The 16,793-nt window shown below is 27.9% G+C and overlaps 1 protein-coding gene across 1 annotated transcript in view; it reads left to right on the top strand.

Annotated features, from left to right (window-relative positions):
• LOC113369956 (lymphoid-specific helicase-like) overlaps window positions 1–16,793 on the top strand; it is a 945,337-nt gene that overhangs the window by 777,828 nt on the left and 150,716 nt on the right. The window contains exon 5 of the mRNA XM_026610584.1: window positions 14,117–14,324. Within this exon, the coding sequence (XP_026466369.1) occupies window positions 14,117–14,324 (208 nt within the window). The remainder of the gene's footprint in view (window positions 1–14,116; window positions 14,325–16,793) is intronic.

Here is a 16,793-nt window from a genome sequence, read left to right as displayed (position 1 = left end):
TAATCTACTGTATTTTAACTGCTACTTTCTATGTAGATACAGCTATATGCATAAGTCATATGAGTTTTGCCATCATAAATTATATAGTATTTTACCTTTTACCTTTACATTTTACATTTTACCTTTTCCAATTTTCAGCTCTTAACTTATCAACATAGTTGGCATTTATCAAAATTTTCACGATTTATGGTATTCATTTTGTTTACGTAAAATTGTTTAAAATTTCGAAAAGTCTTGTAATTTGCTCAAGAAGACAATTCATTAATACTTTTTCATTTTGACGTTTTAACATTGTGATGTTAAACACAATTATAATATTTTCAGCAAATAATGAAATAAATGAGTGAATATGAAAAAAAAAGTTTAGAAGAAACTATTTTGTGAATATCTATCTAAATAAATCAGATTCAAATATTATTTGCAAGGTGCGATTTTCTAAATTGTAGGAAAAGTTTTGTCCTTATTATTTGAATATGCAAATGTATTTTTGAAAAATATTGAACAAATTTTGAAAACTTCTATGAACTTTGCTAGACATCAGTCTAGTTTTATATCTAAGAGTATAAGAAATATATATATATATATATATATATATATATATATATATATATAATAAGTAATTTTGATATTCAACATAAAAAATTTCTATATGATTTTGAATTCTGCAGTATTATGACAAGTTTTGCTTTGTGTCATTTAATTTATACAGATAAACAATAGGACTAATTAATCAAAACATCATCATAAAAACTAAAATTATCTCTGCAACTTTTCTCGACAATAAATTAAAATATGAATATACAGTAGAAAACGTAACAGTTTTTTATTAATTTACATTCTTCTTTCTCATCATAAAACTTTTCTTGCATGCAATAAAAAACTTCATATAATCTTTGTAACATTATTACTGAAAGAATTGCTATATTATTTTGAAATACGTCTATCTTCTGATCAGGTCCAAATATTACGTTATAATTGACTCGAATTATTCATAATGCATCGGTGGAGCTCTTTACTCTACGTGTCGATAAATATCACATATGCCATTAAATCTACATATGTAACATTATTATTATGTGTGTACACTGTGTTGTTCGGTAAATTGAATTTGGTATTTTGGTATTTAGGATCTTTATCATATAATGATAGTATTGAAAATTCATGCATAAGCGTCGGCTAATACTCGACCAACGAGGAAATGAGGAAATAATTTTGTAACTGCTATGCTCCAAGAATACATTTGGATCGTAATATTATATGAACCATAAGTTTGATTAAATTCTGTATATACACATAAAATTACATATAGTTTTTTTAATTTATAAAAACTGTTTGTATTGAGATTTTCATAATTGCTATTGGCTTAGTGGATATTTAGATATAATAAACACTAGTTGTTACTGGCATTTTGCCTCGTGGCTAGTTGCACAAACTTCCCTATAAGTGTAATAAACCGATTTATTCAATAATTTTTTGATACATTTATGATCCATCTGTCTATCTTTCTGCCAGCCTATTCTCATTTATCTGTTTACCTATCTATCGGTCAGTCTGTTTACCTGTCTACCAATCCATCTGTTTATCCGTTTACGTATCGATCTTTTATTCTGTCTACCAATCCATCTGCTTACCGGCTTACGTGTATACTTGTCTACCCATCTATCAATACTTTTATTTATATATTGACCAATAACAATGAATTTTTGAAATCATATTTGAATAACAATTGTCAATTTTTGCAATTTTTTGCTGCATGACTAAAACCGCAAATGTTTGCAAAAATGTAATCAATTCTTCATTCCGTCAATATAAGAAAAATATTTTTTGAATCACTCAAATTTAATGCTCCGTTTTCTCAAAAAATGTAATTTTTAGAACTTTTAGCCCTGTATTTCCGAAACTGGTAGACCTTGCCAAAAACTTATCACCTTGTCTCTCTATCATTACGAATTGAATGTTATTTGAATCATTCAAATCGGATCCACTGTTCTCTCAAAAGCTTCATTTCTATTTTTGTGCATTTTTTGCTTCATATTTTCGCAACTGCTGTGCCTGTCTTTGCCTAAAACTAATCAGTCTCCCCAAAAATAGGAGCCGAATGTTTTTTGAATAATTTTATCGATTGATCAGTAATGCGTCTGCAATGATGGACGAAAAATTGTATCCACACGAAAAACACACACACCTCACTCATATACACACATATATCCATTTTTTCTAATTATAAGTTATACCAAAATATTCAGATTTTGATTTTTAATTTTTCGATGGTTACTATAACTTACTTTGCGGGAAGTTAATAATGGTAATTTTGTATTATATTTTATGAATAACTTTAATGTTTAATGAAAATGATTATTTTTGTATTTATTATAATGAAGATAATATTATGTGCCATGCTTGAATTCTTTATAAAACACCACATTTTCCAAATTTCTCTCTATTATTTGCATTATTATCACACGTTTATAAAAATTATTGAACAACATTATGCTTCTAATTAAAATTTTTAAACACTATGTGAGAACATAAAGAAAAATCTTTTCAAAATAATTGTGTATTTTGTGGCCGATTGATATTTTTAATACTAATGTATTTTAATACTCATATATATAACACGATATGCAATTTAAGCATATTTGATCTGATACATCGAAGGCTTTTCTATAATAACTCTCTGATTTACGGTCAACATATTGTATATATAAAATGTATAAAGATCCTTACGTTTCTATTTCTGATCGTAAATTATTTTTAAAATGACCATTCATTTTGCCTCCTATTTTGAAAAATTAATTTTATATTCTACTGTGTTATGTTATATACTATAACTAGTATTATTAGTAATTAGTAATTAATTATCAGTTAAATATAGTTTGTTTGTTAACTCTGTTTTATTACAATATCTATCTATTTTATGGATTAATGTTTAATTTTAACAAATGCTATGTTTGAAAACAAGAATAATATTTTTTATGGATCTTTTATATAGTTTAGAACAAACACAAAATTTCGATTACTATACTATTTCCTAAACTGTTATGACTTTGACATAAATGATTCAACAAAAGATAGAAACCAAGGATGTTTTCTAGATCTTCACAAATACAGAACTATTCTCGAAGTAGATTCGCTTGTTTATTCTTTTAAATATTTTATTATCAATATTATTGAGAATAAACTAGAGAAAAATAATGGTGTAGCGGACAGGAAAAGTAGTAAGATATTGACAGGTTTCAGTTTCGATCAGCCTGATATCAATCAGTAGTGATATCCATTTTTACTTGAAAATATAAGCATTACTGCATCACATTAAAAATATATCAACAGAAGAAGAAATTCTTAGATAAATTTTTATGTTAAAAATATATGAAATAAGTATATGTCAACCATTAGGTTACCTTATTAAAAACATTGTGATACCTACCTAGTATAATGATCATCTTAAATATATGGACCTAAATAAATTGTATATCACGATATTCAATATAAAATTCTGCTTCAAGATCTGCTTTAAGAATTTCCTAAAAACATTAAAAGATTACTTACATTTCTCGTACAATGAATAAGAAATGTATAAATTCTATGCTTTTTGAGCATTATCGATTACCGATAAGAAATATATGTATCATATACAGATAACGCATGAAACCGAACACGCCACACATTTAATGTGATTTTTATTATTCCAAATATAAATATATCCCCTTGACGTTATAAACATCTCCTATTAAATATTCATGAAGACGATCGCATTTTTTTTCTAACTGACACCGAGAGCGGAGAAAGTGTCACATGTTACTTTTACTCGACACGCGCTCACAAATATAAAGAGAATCAGTAAATGAAATGGGAGTATATTAATTATATAAGAACGTTTATACACACTCACACACACATTCATAAATTAACAAAAATATTCTAAAATAATTCAAAAAAAAAAGAGTGCGCGTAAGGTTCACACGCGATTGAAGTAAAACTTATTTGCTACTGGACAAGGTGGCATTTATGTAAAAATAAACACATCATATAACAATTTTGAATAATGTTTATTAGTAATATGGTAACACTCGTGATACACATATTTATTACTGTCAACCATTATATACATTTATATAATGATAAATTATAAATTATATATTTATGATAACATTAAAAATATGTATAATATTTAAAAACAATAATGTAATTAAAGTCATAATTCAAATATGACATGATCGGTTTGTCATTGTAATTAGCATTTAGAAATGAACCTTCATTAGAGAAATGAAGTAATTGCTGATTAATATATTCTATAATATTCGTTCACACAGTGGATTGTGTTAAACAAACAAATATTGTTTTCGCAACTTCACCCACCATGTAAGTGTGTTTGAAGAACTTCATGTAATTAAAATTAACATACATTCATTGACTGCTTGTATTTTTTTACCTTTTCGCTGGCTATATAATCTCATTCTTTGAACAGCTGTAATATCTGTCTTGCCTAAAAAATATTTTTCATTTTAATAACTTCAAAGATTTATAGAAACTACGAATAATATAGAAATAATTTCTAATCAATAAGTACTAATCGTTTAGTACACGGCAAAAATATTTAATTTGCTTTATTATTCAAGGTAAAATATTCTTCTGATTCATGCATTTTTCAATAAATCAAGATTTGTACTACGATGTAACTTTAAAATGTTTATGTATATATGCCGATTTCCTTGTTGATATCGGTACGCATACAACGTTGATGCCGGTACGTATGCAACGACAGATTTCTATCCACATGCACAACTGCTTCTTATAGTATATACAATAAAACTATAAACGCATTTTAATATATATATATATACTATAGTATATACAATAATTAGTAGTTGAAATGTGGACTTTAGTGTTTCCTTTTACTTCAGCAGTTTATGGAAATACTAAACAAAATTTCAATAGCTAAATATAAATAATCCTACGGACTTAGTGAGTGATGTATTAAATATAGTATATATCGTCGGAGAAAAGAACTTTAAAATTTCAATTCAATGAATGAATCATATACTGTTCACTTATAAATTTATACACTTTTGTTGTGCAATAGAACTATGCCAGCAATTCTTACATTTCACTTATTAGTAGAAATGTTTTCTTAAAACGGTACGGGTAATTGATTCTTTTGTTCTGCTTTCTCTTGTAAGAAGCTAAACCTTGATATATTTTTCATTAAATCTTTTCTTGAAGTTAAAATTGTTCTTTGTTAAATTGGAAACTGTATTGCAAGTGGCACTTGCTTTTATATTTCAATAGAAGCGTTTCTGAATCATATTAATTTGTATCAAAACTTTCGAAATGCATTTTAATATCCGTTTTTATGAAAATGTAACTTTATATTTGGATTGTCGTATTGTAGTAGTATTTCAATAGCGATATTAATTATACGATGATTACAATTTTTATGAAATCGTATTACTTTTATATTTGAGTTTTTTGTCAAACATTTCTATGTCAAATTGTATTTATAATTACAATAATAATTATATAGTAAATTGAAATATTTTAATGTTTAATCTTATTAATTATCTATTAGTTATCGTGCTTATGTAAAATGAGCAGAGTGCGGAATGCAATACCGGTATACCAAAAAACCGGTACACCGTCCAATTATTCGACCGTATTAATACCAGTATCACCCTTGAACATATCGGTTTTATTGGTATAGGGAATGCAATACCGATAAAAAGTTCAATAACGGTATTTCGGTATTTTTGCTTTTAAAACCGGTAATACCGATAATAATATCATATTTAAAAAATATGATCAAATTTGAACGTTATTGTTAAATGAAAATATTCTGGTGCTAATGTTATTTTAAAAAAACCGTTACATTTTAACCTAAGAGGAAATGAACATCATTATTTTTTAATCCGATTCTATGTATTTCGACAAAATATGAAGCCCTTTGTAAAGCAATAAATATTTAGTTCAATGGCGAAGTTGAGACAATATTTTGACATATTTTTATACTTGAAAACCACCTACAGATACATCTGTTTAAGTGATTATGGAATTTAAAGATAAATTTGTTTCGAGAAATTTAAACTTGAGTGCAATATGTATTAACTAGTGCTTACGTAAAAATACCGAAATACCGGTATTTTTAAGGCAGATACCGGTATTATAAGGCCGAAAAATTGGGGGGCATACCGGTTTTTTGGTATACCGGTATTCCGGTATTTCATTCTATGCTTAAAACAAATATCTCATTAGGTCAAATAACAACAGTATTTTATTTTATGTCAAAACAATATACCTGAAATTGCAAACATATATTAGAGGCCTAGACCTTATATAGTGTAATGTCTATGATTTGAGGGCAATATTATAAAACCACCTTGTATAATCCTTTATAAAAAATCTCATGAAATCATTTATCATATAAAATCATAAATGTAGAAATAACATAGTTCATCTTTTCCCCCGTTCTCATATTATGAATACATTTGATTTATCTGCAAAAAGGCGTACGAATTTTGGGCTTGAATGCAGCGGATCCGAAGGTTCGGGACGCGCGGTAGGGCTCGAAGGTCCAAGGTGTAAGGTCGGCTGGGAGCGCGTTTAACTGCTCGGGATTTCGTCGGATTTTTTCCGGTCGCTCGAGCAAAACGGTCGCGGTGCTTTCTTTCGTGGAGGAAACACTGTTTCATATTAAATGTCGAGATGTGTTTTCGAAGTAGAATTTGATAGTTTTATTTGAAAAGCTATCTTATTTTTTATCGCATAATACTTTTATCGCACTCTATTACTTATTTGAGTAATATGACATTATTAGAATATGCAATAATTATTTTTAACCCTCCATGATCCGAATTTTTGTTTTACACCAAAAAAAAAACAAAGAAAAAAGTTAGCAATTATATTTTTATAATTATAATATCGTGTACAATATTCGACAATTGTTACAAATAATATTATTAAAAACATAATAATTGCCAATTAATAATTGACAACATATTTCAGAGAAGCAATTTTATTAGCTATTATTTTATTTGGATTAATGAAACAACGATAAACAACTACGAAAATACACGTTAATATTAATTCTATTATAGTAGTTTATTCTCTATTGATAAGCGCTTTTTTAAATATAAAATAATGCTCATGTCAATCATATTTTATTATTCACTAATTATTTAAATCTCAATTTGAATTTAAGGGCAACACGGCATATTTTAACCATTATTCAAACATAATTCATTAATACCAAAAAAATTTGTTTAAACATAATATAAAAAAAACATTATTTTTAGTCCAAATTGCTACAAACGTTGATGTTTTTTTACATTGCTCTATAATTATAATCATGTATTATTCTAAAACTATATAATTAGTTGTTATTATTATCAGTAAATATAATTAACAATATGAGTATTATTTAAAATATTTATGTGAATAATGGTTAATACATGCCGTGATGCCCTCAAATTCAAATGCAGATTTAAATAAATATTGAATTCAATTATTCAGAATTATTCTATATTCTAATAAAGCGTTTTAATAGATGACAAACTACTATAATTTGTTTATATTAATGCGTATTTCTCATATTTGTTCCGTTAAATCCGTAAATATAATAATAATGAGGAATATTATTTCTGAAATTTTTAATTCAATTGCAATTATTATCTGTTTTTAACAATGTTTTTCATACAGGACATATAACCATATTATAATTATAAAAACTTATTGAACAGGTAGATAATATTCTTTCTCATTTGCGTTAATCTGTGGTTGCAATGGTACATTTTATTTTATACCATCAATAATTCAAAGTACTCAATACTGTAATTGAAATATATTTGTTCTCATTTTGCTAAAATCCTGTAAAAATTAAGTATTTATTAGAGAGTTATTTTCAATGATAAGCTCTATCTATCACCTTGCTAGTTTATAATCTGAAGTCATTTTGAATTTACATTTGTTGCAATAAATTGTTAATTAAAACTACTAATAATGGTGCTTATCATTTATGATATTGCGTGAATGAAACCTAAATAAATATTTTTTTATGATTCTTATTGGAACAGTGGTGAGAACTTCAAAGTTCTATCAGCTATTTTGATGATTTGACTTTACTAACTAAGTCTGTTTTATAGTTGAAAATCCAAACGATTGTCCTGTTACTTTCTTTTATTCTTTTATTTCAATTTCATAAATAGTGTTGAATTTATTGATGCATCTTTGCCAAGGAAGGGCTATTTTTACTCTGAAACATAATGCTGTCTATATTTCCAAAGGAATACCGATGACAGTACTGCTTGACACCAGACTGCCCGAGGAATAGGTATAGAAACTGAGACCATTTATTTGAAATCCAAAAGCTTTAACCACTAATCCACAAAGGAGTTCGAAATTTATTATGTTTGTGTCATTAGTGCTACTTCTTATCTCTATTTTATTGCTGTCACACTTTATTGTTACAATTTCTGTAATAGTGATGAATTTTTGATTGATGCAGAAATGCTGTGTTAGGTCTATTTTCAGTTGGAAACATATTCGTAACCATGTTTTTAAGTGAAAATCGATGTCACTATCGCTTGACACTAGGTTGCCAGAGGAGGATATCGAACCTAGGACTCATGATTGAAATCCCATGGTTCTAACCACCAATACACGAGAGAACTCAATATTTATTATGTCAGTGCTTTTTCTTCCTGAAAATAAATACAACTGGTCATCAGATTATGGACAATTCACAGCTGGTAATAAATTAAAATACGGAACCTCTAAGCATCATTAAAGGTAGTAAAGATTAAGCCCGTTCATGACAATCATTAAAATGATAAAACACGTTCCTGTTGTCCTGTGTATTATCCTGTGTATATACATCTTTTCATTTACATTATCCTATATTTATGTATTTGTTATCACTAGCTGGAAATGAGATCGAAAGCGGAATTGAATCGTTGTTCTCCAGGTACTAACTGACTCGTATCCCGGTTCGTTTTTATTGCTTGGCGGGGTTTTGTTTAGGAATTTATTTGCCGTACCGGCGCGATCGTAAGTGTATTTTTTAGTCGCGAATAAGTGTAGGTAGATGTCGGTGTTCGTGTCTCTACGAAAGGGGAAAAGTGCGTTTTATCTTCTATCTTTTTGGATTTTCCTGGCTCATCTGACCCCAGTCGCACATCTGCATATGCGGCACGAGATTGTAGGACAATGGATGATCGAATAAAATACAGATTTTTGAAATTTATTGAAACTATTAAATTAGATTATATATCACTTAAATATTTATCATTGATGAAGGATTTTGATATATCTTAATAAAATTGATGTATGCATGATGTTATCAGTTGTCACATCTCTATATAAAATATTATTATTACAATTTCTGTAATATTTTTATCCTTGCAATGCCAGGAAAGGACTATTTTTGGGAACATACTACTACATATATTTCCAAGTGAAAATAGTTGGCTGCTCCAAGTGGGTATCGAACCTGGGACCTCTGAATCAAGTCCCGTCGCTTACTTACGGACGAGCCCAACCGATTTGAATGATTAAAATTTTTTATTAATAGAAGATGTGCTGATCAACAGAAACAGGTCCACACATTTTGGAGGAATGTACAAAGCAAACGTTGCATTCGATTCAAATTATTTAAACATTTTATTTGTATTGACTGAGTGACAAATTGGTTTCATTTGTGCGAAGCTAGATTTAGTAATTTCGGATTTAAAGAAAAGAAGTCATTTGGCCTGTTTCGGCATGATAATTACAGATAATTATTATTGATTCATAGACATGCAGAAATTTTGATAACTGTATGACAGTTTTTTTGTTTTTATAAGATTTTTATTACATTTAATATGAAAAAAATACATTCTATGAATTTACAACATGATTATCTATCTTGAAGATAACAAAACAATTATTTAAATTATAATAAATTCACATAACTATCACTTTAAAGCTAAATAATAATAATTATGTGGCAAATATCACAAAAACCACAAACAATAAATTTGAGGATAATACAACATTAGCAAAAACATAAATGTGGTGGAAAAATTTTGATAAATTGAAACTGAAATATTGATTTTTAACTAAAGATCTTTCATAAAACTAGGTAGCACATAGTTGGAATACCAGAACATATTTTTTTGTCAAAGATACTACCAAATTATTTGTTGTGTTATTATTAACTTTTATTATAAATATTTTGTGATTTTATTTATTAATTCCCTAATTTTCGGACCTTGTATTGCTTTATGTAGTATTTTGTTTGATATTTAATGTAAATTTACTGAGTTTCTTGATATTTGAAAAAATATTCTTAGGGCTTTATTTTGAATTTTTATGTGTATAAAAGAAGGAAGATAGACAATCTGAAAGATAGGCAGGTAAAAAAAAGTTAGAAAGGTATAAAGGTAGACAAGTAGCCTGGTTGAATGTTAGACAGACAAATTGGTAGACAAGTAGGCAGGTCATCGCGTAGACATTTAGGCTGGTACAAAAGTAGACAAGTTGGAACTAATAGAGGTGGATACTTAGACAGGCATTCACCTATAGATACAAGTAGTTACTTAATTAGGTTAATTATTTATTCATATCGGGAAGTTGCAACTTGCTTTAAGAAAAAATGTCACTTACACCTAGTTATATTTTTTGTGATTCAATACAAATGATATCGTATGTTTTTTTTTGTTCTTCTTAGGAAAGCATGCTAGTTATAATATATATATTCACGAAGAAATATTTTATTCGCAAGACTAAACAAATCTGTATTATTCAGTTTTTTATTGATCTTTGTACATTTGTGTATAATATGTTGATGCTTCTCTAAGAATAATACGATTTTAACACTCCATTAACTATATTTATTACGTTGCTAAAACCGTTATATTCTTGATAAATTAATGTAATGTAATTCCATTGTACATTTTGCGGTATGTGCGAATAATCAAAATTGAAATAATCTACTTTTTAGCTGTAAACTAGAAAAATATGTTAGTTAATATAATTAAAAAAAAATGAATTCGTTGAGTGATAATTTTCCACTCATTGCGATAATTGGAATATTTTCCAAATGTTGAATTACATTGAGATACATTGAGCTGTTGATACATTCGTGGGTTCGAATGATTGTATAAGTAATTCATCAACGAAAATTTTGAATTATTTATACCTTGAATTTTTCATTACTGTATTGCCCAAGCTTTGCTCATGTATATATATATATATATATATATATATATATATATATCTACATAAATGAGTTATATCAATTATAAGTATTCCATAATAACGCCTTTTGCAATTGTACACTTATACAATCGCAAAAGAGTCTATAATGTTCCCGCAGCCCTTAATAAACACGTTTTATCAGCGTTTTAATTAATTCTGAGCATTCTACTAAAGCCCGTATAATTCTGAAACGTGATAATTTTAATTTGCATAGGTTTTCTAATAGCACGGCATCTCAAAATGTTATTGCGCTGGAAATATCAATTTATTGCTTTGTCGTCAGAGAGCACAAAGTTCGCTTATATTACAATTTTATTCGAATAAAATGAAAATATTTGAACATATACAGTTGGAAGCAATTCGCTTTATATATTTACAATTTTATACTATTATATTATTTTAGGAGCAAAATTTCTAGCTATTGTGATGTATTATTTACTATCTACTTTTATTAAAAGACAATCTAATAGCCTATTTCTTCCTTATTAATATTTGACAAATAAATAATTGTATAGTATGAGGGCAGCAAAGGCCCTCGAAGGGCTATTTTCACTAGGAAACATATTCCGAACTTTATTTTCACTTGATAAATATTGCTACTGCTTGAAATCAGATTGTCCATGATATGGTATTTGTACTCGAAATCTTGTGTTAGCAAAGCAAAGATACTTGAGTTTAATTTTTGCCTAAATTATCACTTTTATTTATTTAAGTTTTTTAATATAATGACCATTCAAAACCAACGAGTTTAAGAAAGTACGATGCAACCTGAATTTTGCAAGTCAGTCCTATAAAAATTAATAGATAATTAGAGTATTTACTTAATAATAATTACATTTTTATATTATTTGAGCATTCAGGTTTATTGAAAAAAACACGAATCATCTGCCATTTTAACTTAGATATTACAAAATATATAAAATACAAATTAAATACATAATCCAAACATAATGCTTAACATTTTTAATAAATTCTGTAAAAAAATTATGATCGAACTTAAAAAAAAAAAACATAATGCAATACAAATAATAAATAATAATTCATAAATAAATTATAAGATATTTATTATAAAGATAGATTTTTATACTATCTGCGATTCCACCTGAATATTCTTAATAATACAAATATATAGATTTAATACACAATATATATTAATTAATTTTGAACTATGGACAGAAGTCCTAGTTATCTGTTGCACAATGAAATAATTTTTTATAGATTACAAAGTATTTGTGAGTTTCATAATATTAGTACCTTTGTGGACAATCAACAACCTCATAAATACTTTGTAATATATAAAAAATAATACATAACTTTTCTAAATTTTATATGTACTCACAACGTTTCACATTACGTTTAGGATTTTTGCATTGTATGCAATCGTATGTAATTGCAATATTTACTTGACAGTTTAAATTATTGTTCATACGAATACGATAAGTAATTTTTTTTATTAAGTCAATTTTGTGGTTTGACGTTAAATTTAATTTTGACGAATTCATATTAAAGACTCCTACATTCAAATGCCTTAATTGAAATTACTTGAATTCTGTATAAATATTGACGTCTTTCATAACAAAATGTTAATTCAACATAGCGAAACGGTTACCTTTTAGAAGCCCCTCTATCAAAGTTTTCCGCTCCCCGCGGTTTGGTGGAGCTTTGTAATTTGTGAAAATGTTCGGAAAAGCGACTCAAAGACACACGAAGTTGAATATAATTAGTTATACTGAATATTCTGTATTCTGTAAAATAGGTATTTCTTAGAACGAGACGACAAAGTTGTTTCTATGAATGGAAGCGGACCTTCTATTGTTTCAAAAATACATTTACTTAATTATAGAAATTAGATCGTACTCTCGTCTATCAACGAGAGTATATTTAATTTAAATTCTATGGCTTTAGAATGTGTTTTGACTTTCAACGAACAAGTGCGTAGGAGTTTTAATTATCGTAAATAAAGAAATTTAATTTTACGTATATATAAATAGACAATAACGTGCACAATCATAGCTATTTCAAATTTAATATTAAAGCAAAGTTTAAAGCATTTAGATTCAACCATTTCCCAGATATGGAGCAAAAAGTGCAAAGAATAGCTGTTTTTGTGAGAACGGCGCATCCGATTAGAGTGATTCAAAAAGCCCATTGCTTGTGTCGACGATGTGAAGAAATAATTAGGTTATGTTTATTTTAAAGATAGATATTATTATAATAGATTTAGAAAATACGATTATTTCCATTTTGCGAATGTTTTGTTGTTATTCTAGTCTAAAATCTTTTGTACTAGGAAATTTCAGCAATTGTCTATCATTTACTAGGTACTAGTAAGACTTTGTACAAAAATAATTGTGAAACATAATAATACATATTACAAGTATCACCTGATTTCAGTGCTATGTTTAATATGTGATTTTGGGGTCAGTTCTCGGATAAAATAGAAATGTTAAGTTAGGTATTCATAATCGTATGAGCTGGTAGTTACGAACTGTGTAAAATGTATGTAGTTTCTGTTCGAGAAAGCATTTTATACATAATAACCTCCATAGAGCAACATAACATTTATATTCTATCCGTGATATGTCTCCTTAGTGTTTCGAATTTATATATAATCTGTGTTTAGAAATTGTTCTTTAACTACATAGTAAGAACTTTTAGTAAATACATTATTAATTATTAATTACTAATTTGTTAAATATTAAAAATTTACCGAACGAAATGCCTGAACATGATTTTACACTTGCCTACCAAAATTAATTACGTATATTCATATATATCTGCAAATAATAACTTTGGCAAATTATAAACCATATCAAATGGTTTAATATAATATAAGACCTAATTATCTAATCTGTTTATTATTATTATATCAAATATTCTTCAACAGGTGGCTTGGTTACGAGTGGACACCCAAACAATTCTGACAATCCACAGCCACGTGATAACCAAGAACCATCGTATCGGCGTCCTGCACTCGGAACGCACTTCGTGGCTTCTGAGGGTGAGGGACGTCCGAGAGTCCGACCGAGGATGGTACATGTGTCAGATCAACACTGATCCCATGAAGAGCCAAGTCGGATACCTCGATGTCGTTGGTAAGTCTTCATTTTATTCTTATATATACAATATATATTCTTATATAAAATATACAATCAACCCTCCACTAACACTTCACTCTGGGAACGCGATTTCCATACTACGCGGAGCTAAAAATGGGACATCACTCCGATAACACGGACTTCCTATTACCCTGTTTTGTTCAACCTATTATCCTGTTTTGTTCAACAGCCGATAAGTTCTCTGCGAAATCTATGAATAGCTTTAGTATCTTAATAATAGAGGCGTAATAATATAGGTTTTGATATTGACTCCTATCTTTTATTATGTACAAATGCATGATTATATCCTAGACAAGATAATAATTATGTCATTGATTATATCGTAGCTGTGTGCGGCTTAATTACGTGTCACTTTGAATATAAATATTATCATATAATTTATAACACTTCTTAGAGTACATCTAGTAATTATAGTAAAGAGAGTTACCGATAAATAAATGACAATGTGAATAAGATACTTCAGGTTTAGATAAAACGATACAATTGAGTAAGAGTAAAAATAGGCAAATTAAAAAATGATAAATAGAACATAAAAAACAACAAATTAAATTGCTGTACGTATCAGATTTATTATAGACATATTTCTTTAGTATTTTCAAAATATTTATGGCGAAATAAATCAACAAAAATGGGTTTGAAATTAATTGATTCTTAGATGATGATTAATTAAATTGATCTTTTTGTGTAAAGACATACATAACTTCTTTAGATTTTTTATATTTTTTCTGTATTTATATTTTATGATATTCACATTTTCTACTGAGAATTTTATATCCCTGTTTTAATATATAAGATATATATTTTATTTTATACAATATTATAAAATAGAACTAAAGTTTAATACTTTGGAGTTTTCCCATGAGAAGGTTAAAGGTACTGAATTCACATTAAAAAGACTGATGTCAAGTAGTTGTGACCACGACTTTCTTTTGTGTTGTGAAATGTCTCCAAGTGAAATTAGCCATTTGATCAGATTAACCTTTTCGCTACAAATGCCGTCTATGGATGACATGTTGTATTTGCAGTTGGTCTATCACTACGATATAACCTATCAGAAGTCTAGGCATTTATTGTAACTTTTAGAATCATTAGAAGCGTTTGCGAAACATTTTTTGTTGAGAATGGCATGATAAGATATAGGTGTGCTTGGTCCGTTCAGTAGCGTTAGTGATGGATATGCTGTTCCGTATAGCAGCGACATTTCTGCGAGAGATCAATATTAGAGAAATTCTAATAATAAAATATTGATTAGTGAGAGGTCAACCGTTGAATTGTCTTCTAAAAAGCCAGGTAGTTATGCATTAAAACAACATCTTATATCGCTCTAAAAAAATCTAAATATTGAATATTTTCAAAAAAATGCATAGATCTAATGATATTTCTATATTGGCTTATATGTATGTGCATTTCAATTGCAGAAACTCCTGCACTCTAAACAAACGGAAATACATTTCGCAAACGATCAATTATTTCTTTGTCGGATATAATTTCGATTGGATTTACGTTTCTAACACTCATAAATATATCTCCACAAGCGTTTGTGTTTTCGAACCGCATTTTTCGAACAATTTTCTTTCGTTTTTCTCGCTTTTTCAGTTTTTTCAACAGCAACGGCGTCGTTGTGATTTAAGAGACGGCGCGCGGTCAATTATCGGTTCGCGAGGTTGATTTACGTGCCGCTTGCCGGAGAATAACGAACTCACCTGCAAGAATAAAGAGTTGAGATAAATACATCGGTTTTGAAATATATTAGATCAAATAAATAAAATAATAGCAAAGAACACGATCTCAAATAATATATTTCACATATGTGTACACCGAATTTTACAAACCGTACCCCGACCAGATCTGGACATTTCAGAATTGTCTGTTTTGTTTTTATTGATATTATACATGTAATTATTTGACACGTATTTCAGAATTTTGCTGAAATTCAGGTTGGGAGGAGGGTAGGTAAAACTTTTGTAAACTTTTAGGGGTGTTATTGTTAAGAAAATTGCAAAAAACATATTTTTTTAAAAATATTATAAATTTGACCTCTATATGAGTAAAATAAAGTAAAAATTACACTGATCTGATCAGCACAACTAAAGATATTTAATTTAACGCAGAAGATATTATTGAAAATGAAGCAAATCATCCATATTTCAATTGTAAATATTTACGTAAAAAAATTTCTTTTAGCAAAATCCTGAAATACGTGTCAAATGATTTTATTTATAATATCTGTAAAAAAAATCTGTCAATTTTAAAATGTGACTTTTTTCCCCCAAAATCCATACGATTTGTGAAAGAATGACCCATATATCTCGCATAACATAACTAAGAATGATGCATACATACTTCAAATTCAGTAAATCAGTATTGATGTACATTATTAGTTATAAATAGCACGAAGTTTCCAGCATTTATGATTTTAATTGACTTCCTAAAAAAGTTCATATA

This window comes from Ctenocephalides felis, unplaced genomic scaffold, assembly GCF_003426905.1.
Source record: "Ctenocephalides felis isolate EL2017-DRISC unplaced genomic scaffold, ASM342690v1 CF-g0.4_SCAFFOLD_01492, whole genome shotgun sequence".
In the NCBI taxonomy this organism is placed as follows: Eukaryota; Metazoa; Arthropoda; class Insecta; order Siphonaptera; family Pulicidae; genus Ctenocephalides; species Ctenocephalides felis.
This window is presented reverse-complemented; position numbering and strand designations above follow the sequence as displayed.